We start from the raw sequence: 23,910 nt of genomic DNA on the forward strand, positions 1-23,910 counted from the left end.
GAGATCTGTCACCTACGTCCTCGTGCAGGCTTTGAGAATGTGGTGTGTCCCCTTAGCCCGGGCTTTCCCCTCACCACCGTGCCGAGGAGGTCTGCTCTGCCACCAAGCCAATTCAAGACCTTTGTCAAAAAATCGAGAAAAAAAAAAGACACCCATAGCCTTTTATTCTTTTATTCAGCAGGTTCATTGCGGTCCCTGCGTACCCCTGCACTGACGAATTACGTGTCTGTGTGACATTAACACCTCAGAGCAAGCAAAGCAAGCAAGAAAGCATTGCACAAGTGCGCGTTCCAGAATACATGAAATCAGTGCAGCAAATACCTGCTGGTTTTGTTATATTTACTATCCCATTTGACAAATTTTCTAGTTTGGAAATACTTCCATACCATCTGTTGTCTCTGATCCTGTTCAGCAGAGCAGCATTATTGGCCTGACGATTTCTATCACGTTTCTCCAGAAATTCTTATGCAGGATATGTAACTACACAGGTTAAAAAGAAAATGTCTTTGCTATTGATTTTTCTCTGCCATTGGCTAGTCTGTTTATTTACTTATTTATGTGCTGCTTTAATGTTCTTCATTTATGCGTAAAGATCTAATTTTTCCTATGCAAAATCACACGGGCAAGCACACTCGATCGGGTGACTACGTAAGTTGTGTAGATATTAGTGCACACATACCTGAAGGAAAGAAGGACATTAAATGATTTACGTCTTCCAGCAGTTTTTCATCTCTGGTTCTAGAAGCAACCTAATGCACAAATGAGCTGGTGGAAATGACGGGATAAAGATTGTTCCTGACCTTGTTGCACAGACGTGGGAAGGCGAGTGGGCTCTAGCCTGCAGCTGGAGCTGGATGGGCTCAGCAGCTTACCTTGCGCGGAAGTGGGGAAGGAAAAATCCCACCGTTGCACCTCTGGGTTGAGTTGGGGGGCACAGCAACATAGCCGGGAGTCGCTGCTCCTGTGGTTGCCTTCAGGGTCCTTAGCTGTACGTCTCAGTAACTTTCTCACTTTGTCACATCAGAATCATACACGATTGTCCTCAAATAACCAGGTAACGTGGTCAATGCCCGCTCTTTACTGACTGCCGTATACTTTCTTCCGACAGACGTAAATGAGTGCACCGCTGAGAACGGTGGCTGTCATGACCAGTGCTGTAATACCATCGGCAGCTACCACTGCAAATGTCCAGCTGGCCAGAAGCTGAAGGAAGATGGAAAATCGTGTGGAGGTAATGTTTTGTACTGTGTTTCACTGCTATTAAGAAATCAGAAAAGACATTGGAAAGGAAAAGGAAATGTTAGCTTTTATCTGGAGCCAGCTGAAGAGCTACACTCAGAGTCGTCAAGAGTGCACATCTTCTTGTGTCTGGATTATGAAGATGTAACTGTAAGAACACTTCAAAGGGTTGAGATTTTGTTTTCTTTTTCTGAAAAAACGTTATCGCTTAACCTGGATTGGCTGTGCCATGTTCTGATTATGGAATTTCCATCATCAATTTAAAAACCTGAAGAAAGTGTATATGTTTGATAACACTTCATCTGTCTCTAAAACAAAATGGTTCTTATCAGAACATACACATACATTTTTGCATTTCAATCACAATTCCACGGCTAGAGATTAACTGAATAAAAAAGGATTTAAAACCACATGCTACATAAACCCATTTGTCTTCTTCCTAAGGGAAATATAAGTCTAGTTAGTGCATTATGGGGTAAAATTTGGTCTTACGGAAAAGCTTGACTTTGTGTAGAAGCAAAACATCACGTAAGCTTACATTAGAACATATAATGAATTATGCGTAGACTTCTTAAAGATGCCCTGGTAAACACAGAGTGGGTGTAAACCAGCCCACCTGATCTGTTGACCTACAGCCACTACGTTTTTTGCATCATCAGATGCGAAAGGTACAGGAGATCAGGTGTGAAGTAGCCAAGGTGTACTGCATTGCAGGCCAGAGCAGTTCCTCCTTCTTGAACTCTCCTCTAACACAAATAATGAATGTTCGCTGCCATATGATCTTGTGTGCACTGGCTGTGTGCCTGGATTGCGCCCTCGATTGCATTTCATTGCTGCAGTAAGTGTATCGTTGACGTTTTTTGATTATCTCAAGATGAAGGGTGCTAGGTAGGTTTGCATGAACTGTATTACCATCTTTTCACAGGAAACCATCTTCTCTGGCTTTTCCTGTTGTATAGTATCTCACAAATTCGTTTCTTCCAGGATTTCATTTTACCATTGTCCTTCAACTCCTTTCTTAAGGTTTGCACAAAGCGCAATGTATTTCTTAGCTGTGGTCATATTCTTTATCCTAAGTTTATAATTTATTTGGCTGCACTCCTTTTTTCACTAGAAGATTGTAGAATTATTTTCCACAGCAAGCTATCATTCGATATCCAACTTGACAGCGTAAATAAGCTCTAGATGGTTATTTTGTTTTGATTGAAGTTTTTCATTATGGTCCTCCATGCTTTCATTTTGGCCTTTTGAGAGCTCAAGGCAGAAATACTATGCATGATACGCAGATTCCTGCTACTTCACCTCGGTGTTCTCTTTCCTCTGTTGGGGACTAGTTGGTAATATGCTCATGAACCAGTGTATAGGTCTGTATGTTGATGACTACTTACTGGTTCCAGATCTGCATAGAAGTTTTTCAGAAACTTAACTTTTTGAAAGCAGGGTCCTACTGATTGTAATCCTAAATTGCTTAGCATGCAAGAGTCCTGTTTCCATTAAAATAGTTTTGTGTTAATAAGTTCATTAAATTAGTGTTCCTTCTGCACAGTTCTGCTATTCTTAAGATATACTTTAAATTCTAGTATTTTGACATTCTTTAAAAACTCAAACAGAGCTTAAGATATTTGATTCTTGTACTACATATTGTCTAACCAGGAATTACAGGAGAATATATTCTTAGCCATTTTGAAGCTGCTTTTTGAAATCTTCAGACAAAAATGGAAACGCACACTACACTGGAAATGCTCAAGTCATAGAACAAAGTGAACGTAGCGGTGACACTAATTACACTTGAACTTTTGTGGAGATGATAATGACAACAAGCATATAGCTATTCTGACTTGCAAGACGGCTTCTTCAGCCAAATTCTGGCTATCAGATGTTATGATATAAGTAACTTAATGGTTGATTACTACGTGTGGGAAAAGAGAGCTTCCAAACAAAACTCTGCGTGCTGCTGGAAGGTGCTGGTCTTTCAGGACGTGACACCGCATTGGTGTTTTATCGATGGCTCTGCATTCCTCAAAGGGGTCGTTTTGCAGATGCAAATAAAACAGCTTCTCATTCAGGTTAGCCAGCGTTTTTGGAGGAATAAGGCTTATAGTTATTCTGGGTGGTTACATTCTTTCTTTCTTTATAGCATCATTGTGCTTTATGTTACCTCTTAGTCTAAACTCGAGCATTAAATAGATGTGTACTATTGTTCTGCTCCCATTATCCGTCTCGTGGTTGGTTTTATTTCACCGGTGATTGAAATGATCAATTGGTGTACAGCTTTTTTTATAAGCCAAGGTACAAATAAGGTGTATCCTTAGAAAAGCACCATGGAAGTAGTACAGATTTTATTCAGCAAGTCATTATTAGTGCAAAGATTGATCTTGGTTTTCAGAAACAAAATAGAGCATCCTTCTGACAAAAAGGAAAGATGTGAGGAAATAACTGTATATTTAAAAAAAAAAAGTTTTAGCCATTTGTAGCTGTTTAATGCTAAGGAAGGGAAAGTGGATAAAAATTCACAAATCCAACAACATAATGAAGTGTACTGCTGATTTGATCAATAATAGCTGTGGGTTTTGTGAGCAATTTTAGGAGACCCAAAGGCCTAATTTCACAGCTAGAATGAGCTGAGGATGCTCAGCATCTCTGTCTTCTAGGGTGTCAAAGGTGTGTGCAAGACACAAGGCTCCATGAATATGAACAAGACAACAGCATAAAATAAAGGTGATCTTAAAATACATTATTGGTATCAGCATTGACTAAACCTTCTCTTTCTTGGGTGGGTGGTTCTGTGGCCGCTTAGAACCACGTGGAGAAGGGGATCAAGCAGCACAGCCTAGGACACCCCATGCTGTGGGCTCCATGCTCCTTCCAAGGCTTGTAAGGATCTTTTCTAACTAATTGGGGGCTCTTGTGGCAGGATGTATCATTTGGAGTTATGTGGTATGTAAAGTCTTACTTCACTTCATTAAGGGATGGTTATATCAAGGGGCAAGTTGTAGTAAGGTGAAGGCAAGTGCATCTATATAGAAATGCCAGCCAGAGTGGTGAACTGATCAGCCTTTCAAAACTAATTATCTACATGTTGTACTGCAGATTTTACTCTCCAGTGTTCATGGGCAGAACTTCAGTTTTCTTATCTGACAGAGAAATATTTTCTGGCAGATAGTCACATAGGCATTACAGATTTTGACATAAAGCTCATGCCTACCTCTTGCTCTTCATGTGTCTGATGGAAATTAATGATGAGAAGGGATTTGGATTTAAATCACTGTACAAATAATACAACAAATTAATATTTGACATTTATTAGTATATGACTGCCGGCCTGATTCTGTGCCCTATGCATCTGTGCTAGCATTCGGTGTTTCTGGGGCAGTCTGGTTAGTGTCCGTGGGTGGATTTGCTCAGAAAGCTGTATCTTGGTCTGAGTAAGGGAGAGGAAATGTGTGTGTGTGTGTGTCTGCGTGTACACGGAAATCAGCTTTACCTTTGTGCAATACCTCCTTGTTAGGCAGAGGTACCACTGACTTCTCTCTGCGAGACGTACAGGTATTCTCATTTTATATTTTATACTAATGCAAAACAATTCTACTCAACCATCACAAAGCAAAAATTATATTTTCCAAACGTAAATACCATTTTAAAACTCAGTTATTAGCACAAGTCCGGATCTGTAAGGGATGCTGAGGCTACAGCTACAAAAGTGCGTTTTCACACATGAATAAGCTCCAGAAGTCGAATAAAAGGAGGTCATGACCTTATGTTAACCTTCTTTGGTAAACCGTCATTTCTTGCTTACATTATTGTGCTCTCATCTGTCAAGGCAACTGAAGGAAGTTCGAGCCAAATGAAGTCCTATGATTAGCTGTTGATGAAAAGCAGCTTTTATTTTACTGATGAGAGTAATATTGCAATCACCGCAACCCCGTCCCCGGGGGTTTGAGTGCAACCTCGGAGCCCTGGCAGGTCTGCTGACCTTTGCCGGAGGGGCTTTGGGAGCGGCTGCCTCCAGCGCCAGTGTGTGACTTGGCAAGGCCACCGCTGTTTACCCCAGTAATGCAGTAGTCACCGGTGTCACTGATTTAGCCTGATCCCAGGTCGGATGGGAACTCTCCAAACACTGTTGCCACGGAAGAGTTAATAGCTGGGCTAAAAGGAAGACCGAAGGATGTGTTTAAGAGTAAGAAAGTGTTTATTAAAATGACCTCAGCATTTACTTAGTCTGCAAGGTTTGAGGTGTCAGTTGTAACTTATTCTTGTCGGATTCTGTGGGTTTTGCCAAAGAGATGCGCTAATTCTGCATTTGGACTGTTTTCCTTGCCCAACAAATCAATGCACCAGGCTTCTGCTATGTCCCCTGAAAAAACTGAGGGACTCAATACCATGCACCTCCAGGGAAATGCCAAGGAAGGTGGGTTTTTTAATGCATTTAAAATGTATTTATTTTTTTAGGAGAAGAAGAGAAAGTAGTCCATTGGAGGAATTGAGGATGTTTTTGCATTGTCTTATCTCAGAAAGATGCATTTGACTCATAACACTATGGCATGCCATGACACAGAGTTAGTTATTTTCAGGAACGCTTCAATAGAAGGAGAGTAAGGAAAATAAATTATATTTTACAACAAGAAAAATACACCAGTTCTGATCACACGTGCAACAAGTACCACTCCGCATGAACTCAAATATTAGAGCAATTGAGCGAAGGCACTCCTAGATGAGGTGATGCCACCCAGCCTTATTCATCTTGCTCTGTTTCAAGACCTTGTCTTGAGACATGGAAATAAAACCAATTGCAGGAATTGTATCGCAATTATCTAATTATTTGTAACTGAATTACTGTGCCCGCTTAATGTCCACCTCAGAGAATTAGGGAGACGGGCAACTCCATCTTGTGACCTTAACAGACCCTGGGTGAAAAATCTCAATAACTAAGGTATTTTAATGTATTGGTTTTATACAGCAATTCAAAAAGGAAGAGGAAAAAGAATAGGAAAAAAAAAAAAAAAGAAGTGGGACAGAAATGAGGACAAAACCTAATTTCTGGTATTTCCAACCCTGTCATTAGGTGCTCTCGGTACCCTGGGACTCCAGCATGGGTTCTTATAAGCTGACTCAGAAAACTCCAAGTATTTAAGTTTCAAAATATAAAAAAGCTGTGAGGCACTCTGTCAAAGGCTGAAAAATAAATATTTTCTTCTCCATTAGTTTCTACATCCAGAGTACTGGTAGATGTCTGATCATTTGAAGTGAATTTAACAAGAAGCAATAGCTGGGTTTACATTTAAATATTGTTTATTTATGGTTGCTCCTAACTGTCAAATCAGTATCTTTAGTCACAAATAAAAAGCATAATTACTGCTTCTGATTTCAGATCCCAGTTGATAAAAATCAAGGGTTCTCTTACTCCTCTCATAAAGGGAAATATGTTAACCGAGATTAAGGATTAATTGTGCATTTTAAATACTATTTAGCATTATGCAGTCAGACTTCTGTGGATTTCTGGAGACTATTGAATTTAGGCAGGAGAACTGCGTGATGTTTGTGCATGGCTGCAGAGGAGATCCAGGCAGAAACTACTGTAAGACATTCAGAGCTGTATTTGCAAACCTTACTGGGAATTTAATTTTACTTCTACTCCTGAGTAGTTCTTTCGGAAATTCCTGATTCTCATTTTGAAGCATTTGTCTCTGGCTCTTGAGAAGAAATGAAGGCTGGAGGTCGTTTGTCTGACCTCTCTTACGCACGCCTGTGCTGCATTCGGAGCCAGCCGGGATCGATCGCTGCGAGAAGCTGTTGCGCTCTCCTCGGCAAATAGTGTCATCTTTCTGCATTTGTCCCCTCGTGGTAGTACTACAGCAAAAAATGTGCTTAAAATAAGTAGTAAAAATTACAACAGATTCATAGCAAACTGCAGGTTATTGGACTTTTAAAATGAATTACCTGAGTCCTGATTAATGGCAAGCCCAAGGCAGGCAGGAACCTGCGCTGAATTTCGGCGGGCTCATTTCGGGCTGGCGGCGGCCGTCAGCACGTAGCCAACGCCGTGGGTTGGCTTGGTCAGTCCCCTCTCATTTTGTGCCCCCTCCCGAGCCTGATCCACTCAATTACATGCTGGGGACGCCCGAACCCTTTCAATCTTACTAAAAGGTATCGTGTACTGAACTCGGCAAAATCAGAGTCATTTTGGGTCTGACCTGTTTCTCTTCAGTCTGGGAAGGGTAGACGCATCGCTCGGACCAGAACAGACACTTCCAACCTATTTTTTGAGCATTTTTGTGGCAGTCTTAGACGAGAAAAGCATCTGATGCTTTGATAATTGAGTTATTTTTGAATTTTAATTGCACTTGTTTTGATTTTTCCTGATCCACGCATGACTGTTGAAGTCTCCCCGCTCCTCTCTTCCACACTGAACAAAGACGGCTGTGAGCTAAACCACGTAATTTCTCGCATCTGATATCCCTCAGGGTAGATGAACTAACAGTTGTGACAGCTTCCTCCAAAGTGAATATTGCCATTGAAGAGCGAGCTCGTTTCCCCTGGATGCATGTGTTTATTGGTTGGAGCCGAGGACAGGCACAGCCAGTTTTCAATCACTTTTTAAGCAGAAGTTTTATGCAGACCAGTTGGGTAGAAATGCCTGGTGTCAAGAGCAATATCCTAATCCAAGGCCCCAAAACAACAGCTGAAGGAGTCCTACCGGCATTTGCAGCCTTGGCTCTCTGGACAGACTGGGACCACTTATATTTCACGAATTCAATTATTATTTCAAGATGATTTTGGTAAATCTCTTTTTTCCATGGAGGGGAAAAAAAAAAAATCTCTTCTTATGAAAGGTTGGGGTTTTTTTGGTGTACAGATTTTTTTTCTCTTTGAGTGTTTAATTCAGCTGCAGCATTTTAATAGCAGCCTTTTTTCATAAACAAAGCATGGAACTGGCAGTTTAATTTTCAGGTTGCGTAAGGATTGCCCAGGGTTGGGTGTAGCACAGCGTGTCGGCATGTCATACGTTTCCTGCAGCTCATCTTCTGCTGTGCTCCAAAGCAGCGTGGTTTTTAAAAAAGCACGCTGTTACTCATAAACCACGGCAAACTGGCAGCCTGTTCTGCATTTCAGTGATCAGATGGATTATTGGTCACTGATCTGACACGGACTAAAAGGGAAAAATTGTTTCTAGATGTCAGAGGCCTCCCAGGTAACAACAAACGAAGAGTCCCATCTCTACGGCATCTGCTGGGCTAGTCCATATGGTGCCTGAAAGCTCACCGTGCGTCACGGCTGATTATAGACTCGGCACATGGGCTGCTTCCACAAGGCTTCCAGCTCCCGTGTCTTCCGCCGGGATCTGAAAAGCCTCACGTGGGCTCTACCAGCTGGAAGGAAATACTAAGTGGGAACCGTAACTTGCTATTATCTTTGGAAAGGAGCGGTTGCGTAAAGTGCAGGGAGAATGACAGTCATCCCCTTCATGGTTGCTCTGCGTGTGTCTCCGGCTCTTGCAATTGTGAATTTGTGCAGGAGGTTGGGCATGAGCAAACATACTGGCCTGAAAAGTTTTCTTTGTCCAAACTATTTGATGCATAAAGCTTTATTGATCAGCTTTTGACAATGAAAACATTTAAGGTTTGGGAATATTATAGTATTTGCTACATCAGTCAGGGATTTAATGTGGTTTAATTAATGCAAGACCTTTGAACAGTTAGATGAAAAGCACTATGTAACTATATGAAAGGACTATTATTGTCCAGACAAAATATATTATTTAGAAATAGCATGACAAAAATGATAGACTGCAGTACAAATATGTTTTGAGATATTTCTAGGGCTCTGATTAGTTTATATTAACTAGTTTCTAGCATTTATGACTACCTCTGAAAGGCAGGTTATGGAGAATGTTAACATTCCACTGGGCTGATTGACAATAATTAGTTTATTTTAAAGGAAAGGAAAGAAGCATGGTATTGTTGCAGCTGACTAATGTGAATTAAAAGCTAGGTAATCTTTTCTGCAATTACAGAGATACAATGATTGCCATTGTCAGAGAAGAAAATACAGTCGTACTTTTAAGAATCATTGTGTAGGAAGAGCTTTGCAAGCCTGAAATTGAAGCTCTGGTCATGGTTTCCAAAATTACGGTTAGTAGTAATTTTATGCAGAAGCAAGACTTTTGAATACTTAAATTATAGCTTGTTTGTAGCAAGGTATTTACCAGCAAATATAAGCATCTTATAAACAGCACATGAGTCATCTTGGTGTTCATTTTGAGCACATCGAAAATGTAAATTGCAACTGAATTACTCTTGTGTAGAGAGGCAAGGCTTAGAAACCTTCAATTCATACTTTAAATGGAAATTATGGGAGGAAAAATGCGCACATTTGCCTTTCGGTGGCAAGTATTGTGCGGGGTAACTACTGCTTTTTCTATAGCTTTGCCTACAGGCTACGTAAACAAGGGCTAACGGCAGATAGAGAGATAGGAAGAAGTACAGCTCCTGAGTGGTGTTTATATTCCTCCTTAGAAGCATTTAATACTAGTCTTTAGTGCGACAAGTAATAAAAACCCCATTTTTTATTGAAATGCCTGTGGATTTTACAAGCCATCTGATATATCCTTAAAAAGCTTTAAAACAATTTGTGATAAAATCTAAACCAAACAGAAACCTGTCAGCTTCTCTGTTCAAAGCATTGGCCCAAAGGAAGCGATCCAGACATGACTGTCAGCCAGATAGCAACTGCTGGGAGAGCTACGGTTCGTTATTAAAAGATCAGTAGTTTGATCAACATCATATTGGATTACTCAAACTTCAATTACATGAGTACCTGAGGGCTTTAACTGGGATTTATTAGAAGACCAACTTGAAATAAACCTGCCGTTGTTGCATACCAGATCTTTGAAAGACCCACCCGAGTACCTTGTTAACAGTTACTATCCCAAAAGAGATTCAATGTCAGCCAAGGAGTTCAACTAATAAAAATGAAGCAATCAAGTGATTAATTTGATGTCATTTGTAATCTCAGTAAGAGGAAAAAGAAAAGTGGGGGGGGGCAGAATCTTCTGTGCTTGATGACATTGTTCATTAGAATCCGTCTCTGGAAGTCGGTATGGACAGGTTTGGAATGTGTTAATGCCACTGCTCACTTCTTGTGGATGAATCTCTGCAGAGTCACAACTAATATGTGTCGTAAGGAAGCAGAGCAAGAAAATTTGTGTGCATGCTGTCTTTTGCTCGCTGGCGATTTATGTTGCAGATCGGCCTGGAGTTGTGATAGCTCCAGCGGGGGATCAGACGCTTGTGGCGGCTTCTTGAGGAGGCACCATGTGAACGAATGGTTGTAGAGCAAAGTCAGGGAGCCAGGTTTTGCAGAAATGGAGTTGGATTGTGCTGTGGCCTCGTCTAGGTGAGATTGGCAGAGGTACGGAGCTTGGTGGCTGAACGGTGCGTTTTCCCTCCCCGTTTTCCTAGTCCTGCACGGTCTTGTCACTGTAAGCGCAGTGCTAGCGTTGCACACATTTCATGTGTTGAATACAGTTCTGACTGGTGATTGCTCCTCCCAAACCAATTATTACCAAGATGGGCTTATGTTCCAGTCAGTTTGCGTGACGAGTCTATCCATGTGATGTCTTAAAGCTTTTTACCAACCCAAGTAGGACATTTGTCACAAATAGCATTCAAGTTTCCGACCAGCGGAGTATATGTACTGTAAACTGGAAACATCAGATTATGAAGGTATTTGCATGTTTATCGTTTTCTTTTGCATATTTTGCCTACTGTGTGTGGAAAAGACATTTCTCGATGCATCCTGCTGTAGCAAAGACACTTACTGAGCTCAGCAAGTGGGCATTAATATTTCTGCTAACAAAAACCAGATGTTCTCATCACATCAGTCATTTCTCTCTTTTTATTCCATAACTGTTTTTTCAAACTGTCATAACCTGCTGAGAGAAGATGCTGATGGCCCAACGTATAAACCTCCTTAGTATGCCTCAGATTTGAATCTGCGCAAGGAGTTTGGGCTGTATCATGCTGTCGCTTATTAAGTACATCTCCTTGCAGAGATCCTTTCCTCCTTTGCCACCCTCCCACCTCCCAGCATGGCCTAACTGAATTGTGCTGAGGAACTGTATTTAAAAACTGATAGTTCCATAACAAATTTTCCTTCTGCTATTCTGCCCCACATCAGAAAAACTTGCAGGAGCGTTGGAGTGAAGCTGCTGATGCTACAGATGTCAAAACCTTTCTCCTAAGCAGAAATTACATGAAACTTTAATTGTTTTCAGCCCACACTGCTGCGGTGCACAGGCAAAACATCCTCTTCCAACTTCACTGTTTACAGCCAGTACATTTACTTCTTCTCTACAGGAAACGGTAGAAGTAATGAGACTGTTTTCTTCAGTATAGAAGCATTTTTAAAGATCATAAGTTACGCCGTTGTCTGGATTGCCGTTCTTCAGATTGTACTCCCTTGTTATTTCATGTGGTCATTCACTTATCCTGGCACCAGCTTTCCACTGAGAGTTTATGTCCATCTGCGTGGGTTTCATATTGATGCGAATTGGAATCGTCAAGGGTGTACAGTTGCCAAAATACCTATTAGTATAACCCCACTGTGGAGGCTGGTAACCCTATCAGTCTTTCTTTTTAGCTTTACTTTGCTGAGATGCTGTGTACTACTCTGAGATTCAGCAGTGAATCTTTTTTTTGTTTGTTTTAAAGACTAAGGGTGGAGAAAAATGTATAGATCTGCTTTGTGAAAAAATGGAGAAAAGTATTGCTTCATGGCTGTGTGAAAACGTCACGGTGTTATCTGAGGTCGGTCCATGAAATTATCATGTTCCTTACTTTAATTCTATATCCTGATTTTCTTGCAAATTATATGGCCTCAGTAACCGCTTAAAACTCATCTCTCTCTCTCTCTATATATAGATATATGTCTCTGTGTGTATATTTAACGAAGAATGCCTTGAAACTCTAATTAGGGCTGCTTGACTCCAAAGCAGTTTACATATCACAGGCTTACACAGCTATCAAACAGATGCTTCTCCTTTTTTTCATTCAACTGACATTTTCATTTTCTCTGCATATTTTGAGGACTGAGCAGTGATGTGTTTTGACTCCTGAGGCTACAGACGATATCAAAATGAGGATTAGAAATGAAGCTTTACCTGTCAATTAAGTTGTTAAGCTTGTCCTCCACAGCGTCTACACTTTCAAATGTCCTGTTTATTGAATTTGAAATAGTTTTCATTCTTGACCTTGTTTAAATTGAATGGACAGTTCTAATTATAATCTTCAGATTTTTCAACGGCAACATATGGTTTGCATATAGAGTTGTGGATGAGGGGCTCTTGGCTGTTTATTGAGCTAAACCAATATCTCGGGAGAGATTGGCATGTCAGGCATTGGAAGTAAGCAGAAATCGGCAGTACAGATATTGGCCGGTTTTGTCTTTTCACGTCACTCTGTCCAGGAGATCTGCTCTTGAGGGGCATCTGAGAAATGAACAGTGATTGCGGGATCCGGTCATTGGTGAGGAACAAGTCACCAGTTTCAATGGTTGCATTGTGCCAGTCTTCACAGGAAAGCAATATTTAAAAAAAAAAAAAAAAAAAGTAAAAAGTCTTAGAGCATCTCTTTTTCCCCAATATATTCCTCCCCTGTCCCGACAATGAATTCAAATCACTGGGATCTTTGGCAAATCAATGTTGTTCTTTCAAATCACCTGTGGCCCCCACTAACAGGGTTGCGTGACATCTCACAGCAATTTATTCATGTATTTATTCTCCAATAAGGCCAGTGACAGACCAGGAAATTAAATCCAGGTCTTTCAGACTTGGTCGGGTGGCTTGTCCCTTTCAGTGCTTATAGATGTCTTCTCCCCAAAAGCGATTGCAGCTGCTGAGCCTGTCCCCTGGAGCTGTCGGGCTGCTTGCATTGGGCACATGTGCTGGAAGCAGCTCCCTGCCTTTCCTCCACACTTCTCCCCATACCTCAGAGAGTCCTCTGTCCTCTTCCCTCCTTGAAAATAGCCATCAGGAAATGCCTCTCCCTTCAGACCCGGACATAAATATTTATTACCCAACACAGACATAGTCCCATAGATGACTGCTGTTCAGCATTTCACAGTGGCATGGTCCGGGTCCTTTGCTGTTCTCAATATAAAGACAGATAAACCAGGGGTGAGAGAAAGGAGACCTGACCTAGACACAGCTAGAAGTCATTGTAGCTACCTGGAAAACATCTGAAATCTAGGGCGAGGCACCAACTACAGGCTAGAAAATTCTTCTCTACGGTGTGGCCGAAGCACCGGGGAGGTCTAAAGGAAGGTGTCAGACTGAACGACAGTGAGTCCAGTACAAAAAGCTGTGGTTTTTTAATGCCATCGATTTTCCGGGGAAGGTAAATAATCAGATAGCTTGGAAAGCCTGTTTCTGTGCATGGCTAATTGGACAGCCCTGCCGAAATAGGTGCCGGTTAAAGCTGCTTTGTCCTTAATCCCAGGCAAAGAAGAAACGTAGTGGAAAACTCACTGCTCTAACAAGGGTCCTCTTTCATTGTGGAGTCGGCTCGCGGGGACTAAATTGGATAAGGAATCTCTTAACCATGCCTTTTAACCAGTCTCTTATCAGATGTGACATGCTCCTTTCAGTACGGTTTGCTGAAGCTATTCCATTAATTAATTTTGTTGTAGCAGGCTTGCCTCAGACACCTGTGACTTACTGAAATTTAAGTAAGCTTTAGCGGCGATTGGAGCTAACCTGGCTGACTTTGTACCGGAGCAGACAATGGATGCTCATATAATCCATCGGAGGGGCCAGGAAAAGGCAGAAACAAACAGCTGAGGAGCAAAAATAAAAGCCTAGGAGCACTAACAGTTCAAAATGACCCAGCTGGCTCCACGGGAGCACATTTATCTATGCTGAAAGCTATTTCACGAAGGTGTTTTAACATCAGGTTCTAGTAGACCACTCAAAAGAGCTTGCAGCATATTTATGGGTTTTTGTGAAGCATAAAATACCCTAGACTAGGGGTTTTGCAATTTAAAATCTCACAGCTGTGAAAAACTGCTCTTTTGCCTCTTTGCTGCTCAGTTTGGTTCAATGAAACAGAAATATGTTTTCGGTTAAAATGAACAGAAATTCTCCTTTTTCTTGTTGAATTTGGGGCTTTGTTTTTGACCAGACTTTAAACTTCTATTTTTCTTCCTAGAGTCAATACTAATTCCTTCATTGTGGAAAAATTGAACAAATATTTTTCTAGCAACGGGAGGTTCAAAACTCTTCCAATCAAACTTTCAAACCTTGAAAACCACTTTAGTGTTAGTAAAACAGGAGAGATCATTTTTAAAACTTCTGCTTCAAGAGCAAATTGTCGTGCTTAATAGTGAGTACATTTGTGAGTGGATTCACACTGGTTGTCAAATTACAGACATTTTCCAACTCGAGACTTGGGGAGACTGTGATTTAAAGGAAGCTGCGAGTTGAATCTGTGATAAATTTATCTACTTATAGCAATAGCTGTTCTTATTTTACGTTTCACTTTTATAGAAAAGATTTCTGACTTTTGTGATCAGCTTATGAATGGCTGGGAACCAAGCCTGTTTCCCTTCCTTCCCTGAAGTATATAAATTATTTAATTTAGAAACACACTAAATTAATGTGTAAAATCCGCCATGTAAATTAGTGGGGAAAGACCATATGATATTTTCACTTCATAACTTGTGTGAGGTTTAAACATCCTTTGGAATATATAGAAGAGACTAATCACAGCGCCATTACAAATAACAGAAGGGAAGGCACTGTCATACATCTTTGTTGATTTTAAATATCGTGTTAAATTGCAAACAATAAGCGAGTTTTCACGTCAGATGTACTAAATGATCTGCAGCTGAAGAGACTGGGTGAGCTAGGCAGGGCAAGGGAATGGTAAGTCAGATTTTTGTTATTTTATTTCCAAATAAGTGTTTCAGTTGAACAGTTTATCCACTTGCGTTCATTTTAAATATAGCCACTGGAGGTTTCTCGTTGTGGTTCTTTACATAAGATCCAATCTTCCCTTCCCTGTTTCTCTATCACCACCGTTACTCACTGCTTAATCCTTACAATATTGTGTGGGGACCGACGACCCGCAGAGCTCCCTGGGTAAAGAAGAGACAAAACCCTGAATTTTAAGATAAAGCTGCAAAGAGTAGACTGTGCTTTCTCTTTCTGGTCATGATTTTTTAATCACTAATTAGTATAATTATTTTTAATTATAATCTGACTTTAAAACCGTCGGCATAAAGCATCCTCTAAGGAAATGCAAGGAGGGTTTTGTGTTTCCCTGCTTCTGCTGGTTGCATCCTTTCTGCAGTGAGCTGGGGGGATTGTGGTGACTGGAAAACGGAGACGTGCATGTGTCATTCATTCCACTTTGATGTAGTATTTTTTAGGTGTCTGGTAAAAAGGGTGTAGTTACGCTTCTGTGAAAGTCATTTGGGCCATATCCGCAGATGCTGTTGTGGTGGTTTGGGTCCCTGCGCGCGGGCGGCTGTTCTAGCATGTACCCAGCACGTGTTTCTTACATCAGCTCCCAGCCGGACAGAAATCTTTGCATCCATATCAGGTCTCTGGTGTTTGCAGGGCGCGTGATGCTCGCAACTATTTGGTCTCTGCCTCTCTTGGTGTTGCTCTTTACTTGCCAAAGTAGAGTTTTTGCCAAAACTAAAAAAAAAAAAAAAACCCCAACCCTGAAATGATGAGGTCCCTACTGTCCAGTTCTGGTTTCTTTCTCCAGAATTGCCTGGGCACTGTGAAGAGGAAATTTGTTGTCTGCTTATCTATCAGAAAGCACAGGCTTCGAACGGTTACCAATCTGTGCATGTTTTTGCAGTCAAGCAAGAGAAAGCCTGTTCGTCTGTCACCCAGAAGAAATGCCACTGGCTCCGTGAAGCTAGGTGAGAGGTCAACCTTGCTCTGCCACCCTGGGCCTGCTGAGACCTCACATCGTGCTCTTGACAAAGTGTCCTCCACGTGAATGCCGTCCCTGGGATACCCGTGGCACATCATCTCTCCTTCCACTCGGCATTCTCCAAATGTTTGTACCATTGTTTGCTTGGCCAGCCCAAAGAAGGGAACTCAGGTCTGCAGTAGAGGCTGTATTTTAAGTAACCTTATACCTTTCATTTTACTAAACATGTGCAAGAAGGAAAAGTGTGCAATAAACTTAATATTAGAAGACCGTTTCATCTTGTACTTTGAGAGCGGCTGCACACACGTGCACAGAAGGCAGGCATGTGAGAAGCGATAAAAGTTGCAAATAATGACCTTGTGAGGAATGTGGTGCTTTAAAAAATAAATTGAATTAGAAAAAAAAGCAGGGCTGCCTTTCAGTATTTCTGCAGGCACTTTGAGATCTGAAGTGGCAGTTGTCCTGCGCCAGAGCCCATTGTATGCATATGCCTACAGAGGGTCGTTGCAGACCTGTGGGAGGGTGGTGATGCATTTATTGTGGGAGTAGTCACTGCAGAAATTGCTGGGCGGGTTCTTTGGGAAAAAAGGATTTAAAAGCAAAGAGGACTTGAGATTGCATGAAGTGCATGTCCAGTGGTTAAAGCAGGGACAAACATTTCTGAGTCCCTTTGGAGGCTCATGACCCTTCAGGTATTTGTTATGTGTAGGTTTAAGGATGCACCTGGTTTGCAGTGTAAGCACGGAGGCGTTTGGCAACACCAGCTCCCCTCCCTTCGGAGACGTGGGAGCTGTGGCTGCAGCCTGCTCTTGACCTACAAGTGGTGCTGGGGTGTTGCGACTGGAGAACTTAAAAACTGGGAGTTGAAAAACAGCCCACCCGCTCACAACTCTGTCTCGCACCATATGGCCAGAAAAGAGGGGAAAGATCATAAAAACGGAGAGGATACTGCAAACGCTCAGTCCTGCTGTCATCGGAACTGGGTTTTTTTTCTTCTATTGGGGTTTAGTTTTGCATGTTATTTACCTTTCTTACTGGTTTAAAAAGCTAAGCTCTTTGTGAGTAGGGAGTTGATCTGGCAACATCTTGCCTTTTTTTTTTTTTGCCTTTATAAAAACATGATTGCAGGTTCACTAGTTATCTGTGTTTAACACTGCTGTCAGTTTATCTTTAAGGAACTGATTGACCAAAGCTGTTCCTAAATGTTTTAGTAATGATACGAGAAAAGCCACTGATGCGATGACCCTGAATTCCAAACAAGCAGTCACCCAGCTCTGTATTTAAATATGTTTTGGGCATGGAAATGAAGCTGTTGCCAACGTGGCCCACCAAATCAACTAGGGACAAACTTCCTTGAAGATTAGCAGAGCCCCCATTCAGGGGTGTAGAGGCCTTCAAAATCTGTAACGTCATCAGTAGGATCTGCCCTTGCAAAGGGCACGGTGCTGGCAGCAGCTTGTGCGTTTGTGCGCTGCATCCTCTTTTTTCCCGTGCTTGGGACTTGAGATGCGCATCCTCTCGGGCTGGATGAAAGGTCAGCGTGCAGTTGTGATGCACACGGCTCGGTCCAAATGCACAGACCTCACAAGCATGAAGAGCTAAAAAATCTTTATGTCATGGTGGCTAAAATAATTTACATCTTGGAGACACATACGGTTGACTTTTGGCTTGCATGACTGTATGCTTTTGTAAGGCAGTAAAAAGTTCACTTAATGATCTTAATGATATAGCAGTGGGCTCCCCTCTATCCCGAGGGTCTCCGCCCCCTGCCCAATATGCGACCTGGGTGTAATAGAGTGTGGGTCAGTGTTAGGGGCTGGTCCCTCGTTCAAGAACACTTCTGGTCCCCAAAAGCCATCCGCTTTGCCTTGATCTAACAAAATGAGATCTCTTCCAGTAAAGGAGAGACGCCACAGATGCTCAGTCTCGCTCTCAGCAGGCTTCTGCCCGTATTTTTCGTGCAGATCAGCCAGTTGAAGGGGTTCCCATGGAGTGGTCTTTATGGTATTTCTCTGGTTGCTCCCTTGAGGTCTGGCACATACCTCAGTTTTAATAATAGGGGCTATCTTAAATTCTGGTTCATCTAATTCACTCTCATCGCTAAGTTCTTGACCGGGGTCCTCCCAGCTATCTCCATCCCAATCTTCCAGGGAAAGGATTAGCTTACAAATTTTTACAGGATCTCGGGAGGTTGGGGGCCTGAATTATCATGAGTTCTGGTTTATCCTCTGCCTTCCTTACAGTTGGACTCAATGATCTTAAAGGTCTTTTCCAACCTAAATGATTCTGTGATTCTATTCTATGACTGACCATAAGGCTATTCCTGCCAGCCTATTCCCAGTGAAAAGTGGGTAAATGGGGACACAATCCCTGGACATCCTCAGGTACACGATGAGGCACGTACTATGTACGGACAGCATGGAAAGCAGAGATGCCTTCGGTGGGGAATCCCACTAAAATCCATCTCTGTTGAAATCTTGCGCAGGTGAGGAGGAGGAGGGTATTCACATAGCAACTCAGCTCTGTTCACCCAGCAGCATAATCCCCTTTGCAAGATAGCCTTGGGGCAGCACACCGCTCTCATTTCGCTTCTCGTCTCAGCAGATTGCTCTCCTTCTGTTTTGTGGGAATGCAGTTGCTTTCATCACGGTCTGACTTGTGATAAGCAAGCCATAAATGGCTTGAAATTCGGGTTATTCAGATAAGCGTCCTAAATTGTAACTAGAAAGTTGAGCATGTAGGTGTTTCAGTTTGATCTGCAGTGGAAACTAATCCAAATTTAATTATAGTGTATTGTTAAACAGATACAATCTTCCATAATCCCATAATATTCTAGCGTTACAATATAATGACTTTCTATTTCTAGAATATTTTTTATATGTTTATAACTTCATAATTGTAGAATAATTTTATGTTTCTATAGTTATTTCCATGTAGAAAAAGAAGCGGTTACTTCTGTACCTGTAACAGCATAAGCTGTTGTTTTCCTGGTATATGTGTCCTTTATTAGTATAGCAATTTAAATATAAAAGTCCAAATAGGTTAGACTTTTAAAACTTTCAAGTGCAGTTCATGCATTTAGATTAGTGTCTACTTTGCAGACTGCTCCCCAGACAAAATAATTAAGGCATTTTTCTTCTGTAACTGGGGGCAAAGTTGTTTCCTGGCTTTGAGACGTAGGAGACGTTGAAAGGCGACTGTGCATTGCATTTTTCTTGATTATATCTGTAGTACGTGAAGGAATCTTTCGACATGTAATCCTTAAAATATTGATCTTGCAGAGAAAGCCTGAAACTAGAAGGGGTCGTCTGTCATCAAACTTGCCGCTCACGTGGCATCCGGGGAAGATGGTCGTGGAGTTGCATTGCAGGCTCGTTGATCTCACCTCTGTTTTTTCCCCACTTGCTGCAGGGAGTCTCTGGGTGGGGTTAGGTATAGCTCGTATATACAAGTATTACAGAGTTTTTTATTTCTCATTTGATTATATTGCCTTTCAGCAATATAAAGGCCTTATGGCCCTTCGGGATGTGTCAGTACGAGGGAAACGCTGTTGAAAGAAGAGCTGCAGCTGGTGCGGGAGCTGCTGGGTGCAGAGTTTCCCCGTAAACCAAGTCACTTCTCTAACTGTTCAAATAGAGATTAACAAATAGAGCTGACTCCAAGTGCTCGGTTTTATTAGCTGGACTTATTTTTTCTCCTTTGTAAGTGCTGATATCCTAACTTAAAACTGTATTTGGTATATTAGAGAAATTCTGCAGCTGATTGTAGCCTATAAAATTCATATATTGATGCTCCCGGTATTTGAGTTTATTGAGGTATAAATACTAGAACATGCTGTACTATATAGTTCAGCTGCTTCCTTGTTATGTTTTTCTGAGCCTTTTTGCTTATTTTATTTCTGTGATACTCAAGACAAATAGTTTCCTGGTTTTGATTTCGTCCTGGCATTTTTCAACAGGCTATTTCTCAACGGTATAGAATTCAACAACATGAATCACATATTCTGTTTACTGTTTACATTAAAAAAAGGAAAACTTCTGTTTGAAAAAAGAGTATTCCAGATGTCTCCAGGCAGTAGGAAATGTACGTAGTATACAGTCTAATAAAACAGCAAATACGGCAGAAGGATTAAAAAGTGGTGGACATTCGCAAATGGTCTGAATTTAAACACTAGTCGACACCGGGACTTCATTTTAAGTAAGTGAAATTCACATGTGAAATATTAAAATTTAACTTTATAAATACATTTCCTTAGGACCAGGACGTTGTGCATTTCCAAGTCATCTTTAAAACTTCCTTTTTCATTTAATTTTGATTAGATTTTCTAAAACGGAATAAACATAAAAGCATAAAAAAAAAATGTAAACCGCGAGAGCTAAATGCAAAGCAGATATGTCAACAGCAAAAATATGAAAGCCAGACCCCTCGTTCCTCAAGTGCAATATGGGGGGGGGAAGCCCTCTTTGTGCCGCTGCACGGCAGCGATTGCAGACTTGCCTTTCGTTGCAGTCACTCTTTTATTTCTTGAAATCCCAGTCTCCTCATCCACACCCTCTTGGGTGTGCTTGGGTGGGTAAATCCCTTAGATGATTTGAGAACGTGATCTAAAAAGCAATTAAGTCAATGCGAGTCTTCAATCTTGAAAGGAGGGTTCTTTATAGATGCCTGTTGCACGAGGGAGGTTTGGCTTTGGCAAGAGGAGAATGGCTTCGGTGGTCAGGATAATTTGGTACCAGCATCGGCCCTGGGCGAGATGGAGGGACGTGGCATTGCCATCCCTGGGGGCTGTTACAGAAAGGACAGACAAATTCTAGGCAAATATCTACCAGGTGAAACTGGTCAGGGCATGGACTAACTGACCCTTATTTCCAATGACTTCTATGTCGATTTTTAAGGTAATGGTGTCAACATGCCAATCAAATGCTATTTACAGTAGCCCAGTGTTGCTGAAAACGTGCAGAAACTGCTCATGTGGTACTTCTGGAAATTCAGGTTTGTGGGTCTGTTTTAAACCTTCACCTGTTTACTTAAACTGTTCTTCATCTTTTTTGTCCGTCATCGTCCATCATTTTCAGATGAAACATGACAGCAGCATTCTCCAACTGGTTTAATGCTAGTTTCCCCCTTCATTTGACTGAATGTAATCCCCTAAAATGTGAAACATGGAAAGATACCTGCTTAGGTTTGGAAAAGGTATCATCAGGAAATCACATCGTTTTTCTGGGAGGGCATCTGAGAAGATGCTATGGAAGGTTCAGGTGAACACAAGGAAGCCCAACGGGCAAGAATCACAGGAAATACGGCACAAAATCATCATTCTTTTTAAATGTAACGTCTAAGCTCTCAGCGTATTCAGTGGTTGAAAAGATAATGTTGATTGAGAGCAGGGGCTCTGCTCTTGCATGGCTTTTTTCCATTTATGTCAGTTGTACATGCTTGTACCCTCAAGAGCACCTGCTAATAGGATTAAAGGTCTGATGCAAAAGCAAATCTTCATCCAGCAAATTTTACAAAAGCCAAATGTTTGACCAGTGGTACCTACAAGTTCAGATGTGTTATCTTACCCTAATTCTTTCCCTGTATTTTTCTCTTGGCCCCAAGGAAACAGCCATGTCACAGATCACTCTAATTAACAAGGGCTTCAGAAGTGGAGACTACAGAGGCAGTGCCTGCGGGAACTTGGAAAAACACCATAAAATTTCAATTTTCTTTGCTCTGTTTACAGCACAGAAGCGAAGTAAACAAAAACCCAGTCTGAGTGTAATGGTTGCATTATGTATGAGCTACGTGCCGTCCAGGAGAACCAGGGTATGTCTTTGCTGAGGCTGGCTTGTAATTCTCACCATCTGCCTTCCTTCTCTAGACGTGGACGAGTGTGCGGTGGTGAACGGTGGCTGCCAGCAAGGCTGCGTCAACACGCACGGCTCCTTCCACTGCCAGTGCTGGGCAGGATACAGGCTTCATGCTGATGGGCGCACTTGCATAGGTAAGTAAACATCAACAAGCGCTTCACCTACTCCAAGATGTGTTTTTCTCTACTAAACCTGTCTTTAGGTAAGTGCAAAGGTTTGTAGACTTCCCCAGTCTGAGTTTTGCCTAATTCACAAAGGATGTCGGTATCCCAGTTCAAGGAGTCTGCGACAATTCAGGTGTTTCCACATTTGTTCTTTTTTTGAGAGCAAAGCGGTGATGGTGTCCCCTGTTTCTGTGATGCAATCTTGTGAAAATTTCTTTTGTTTTGCAGCAGGCATTGAAGAAATAGGGGGTCTTCATTTTCAGTGAAAATGTTTTACCAATTCTGGGCATTTTTTCTTTGTGTCACATCCCCTTCCATGTTCCAGCTGTGCCCTGGGCTTTTCTGCCCCCATTACTCTTCCTCTTACTTAGGCTTTTTGCCTGTTTCTTCTGAAGAGGTACAGCCAGCGGATAGTGAAATCTCCTGCCCACGGGTGCCTGGCAGAACGCTGCTTTTCCAGCCAAGCAGTTCCAAAGTGCAGCTTGTGTCTTCAGTGATGAAGACAAAATAAAAGCTTGTGGTTGCCACCCTGAAGTTGGATTTAACCTTACAGTAAGTGGCCATCCCCATCAGACTGCCCAGACTGGGACCCCGTAGGCTTTCCCAGGTGGTGGCATGAGCCGAGGCAGGAGGATATCATTAAACTGGGTCAAGGGGTGAGATGATGAAGTAAAATCTCCACGACTGTGCTACAGTGAGCAGAGTAGAAAATCCTCTTGGGAGGGTGAAGAGCAGAGGCCAAATTTGTGAGTTACTAAGATGCATTTGAGAATATGGTGCTGTGGACTGGTAGCTAGAGAGGGAGATCTAAAAGGCTTAATGAAACATTTAAGTATGCGCTCAAAGGTCTTCTCTGGTTTTCAGAGAGTGCAAGAAGAGAAGAAGCTCTACCCTTCATCTCTTCTCTTCAGCCTTTGCTGTATGTTGAATTTTTTTAGGTAAAACTAATGCAGAATTGTCCGCTTGGGTCTGGTTTACATTTCAATTGTTAGGCACAGTGAGAAGTATGGATGGGGTGGGCTGAAAACTCTCCTCCAAGGCATATTACATGAATGTTTAGTTTGTGCTACTCCTTTTAGCTCATGCAGGAGATGCCCCATGTATGTGGAGCTGAGTTTTGAGCACCTTTCCTGAGATTCTGCTTATGCTGTGGGCTGATAATTAGGGTGCTATAGATTTGCGAAAGCTCCTTGTTCCCACAGCGGTCCTATGCCCTTTGATCCATTCCTTTATCTACATCGGTCTTTAAAAGCTTGCACTGCTCCTGTACTTCAGGGATACATCTTCATCCGCTCCAGTCCTGTTTGTAACATCTCTGTTACAACCGATACCGAATTTTCCTTGCTTAGCCAGCAAAAACCATGCTGTACCATGGCATACCCAGGCAAAAGACAACACATAAAAGCCGGTAACAAAAAGAAGTTGCAAACCAAATGGATTGCCTTTCTTTAAATTAATTTTAAAGCTCCCATGCTGAAGATCTTCAGTTCATGAATGCTTGCTTGTGGATGTGTTCCCCTTTCTGCCGATATTAAATGTTGAGCATGGGCTGGCTGCAGGTCCCATCTCAGCAACTGCTCTGCTAATCTGAACGATGCTCGCAGTTGTACTAACAGACGTCTACTGTTGGTCAGAGGAATCCCATTCCAGGAAACAGGCATTAGAAAACAGCGGGAAGAGGGTGTACATGATCCCAAAGACTGCACCCTGTTC

At 41.9% G+C, this 23,910-nt stretch overlaps 1 protein-coding gene across 1 annotated transcript in view; it reads left to right on the top strand.

Moving 5' to 3' along the window:
• LOC104031406 (uncharacterized) overlaps positions 1-23,910 on the top strand; it is a 204,478-nt gene that overhangs the window by 114,064 nt on the left and 66,504 nt on the right. The window contains exons 5-6 of the mRNA XM_075716822.1: positions 1,109-1,231; positions 22,045-22,167. Of these exons, the coding sequence (XP_075572937.1) occupies positions 1,109-1,231; positions 22,045-22,167 (246 nt within the window). The remainder of the gene's footprint in view (positions 1-1,108; positions 1,232-22,044; positions 22,168-23,910) is intronic.

The sequence above is a fragment of the Pelecanus crispus genome, chromosome 9, assembly GCF_030463565.1.
Source record: "Pelecanus crispus isolate bPelCri1 chromosome 9, bPelCri1.pri, whole genome shotgun sequence".
Taxonomy (NCBI): Eukaryota; Metazoa; Chordata; class Aves; order Pelecaniformes; family Pelecanidae; genus Pelecanus; species Pelecanus crispus.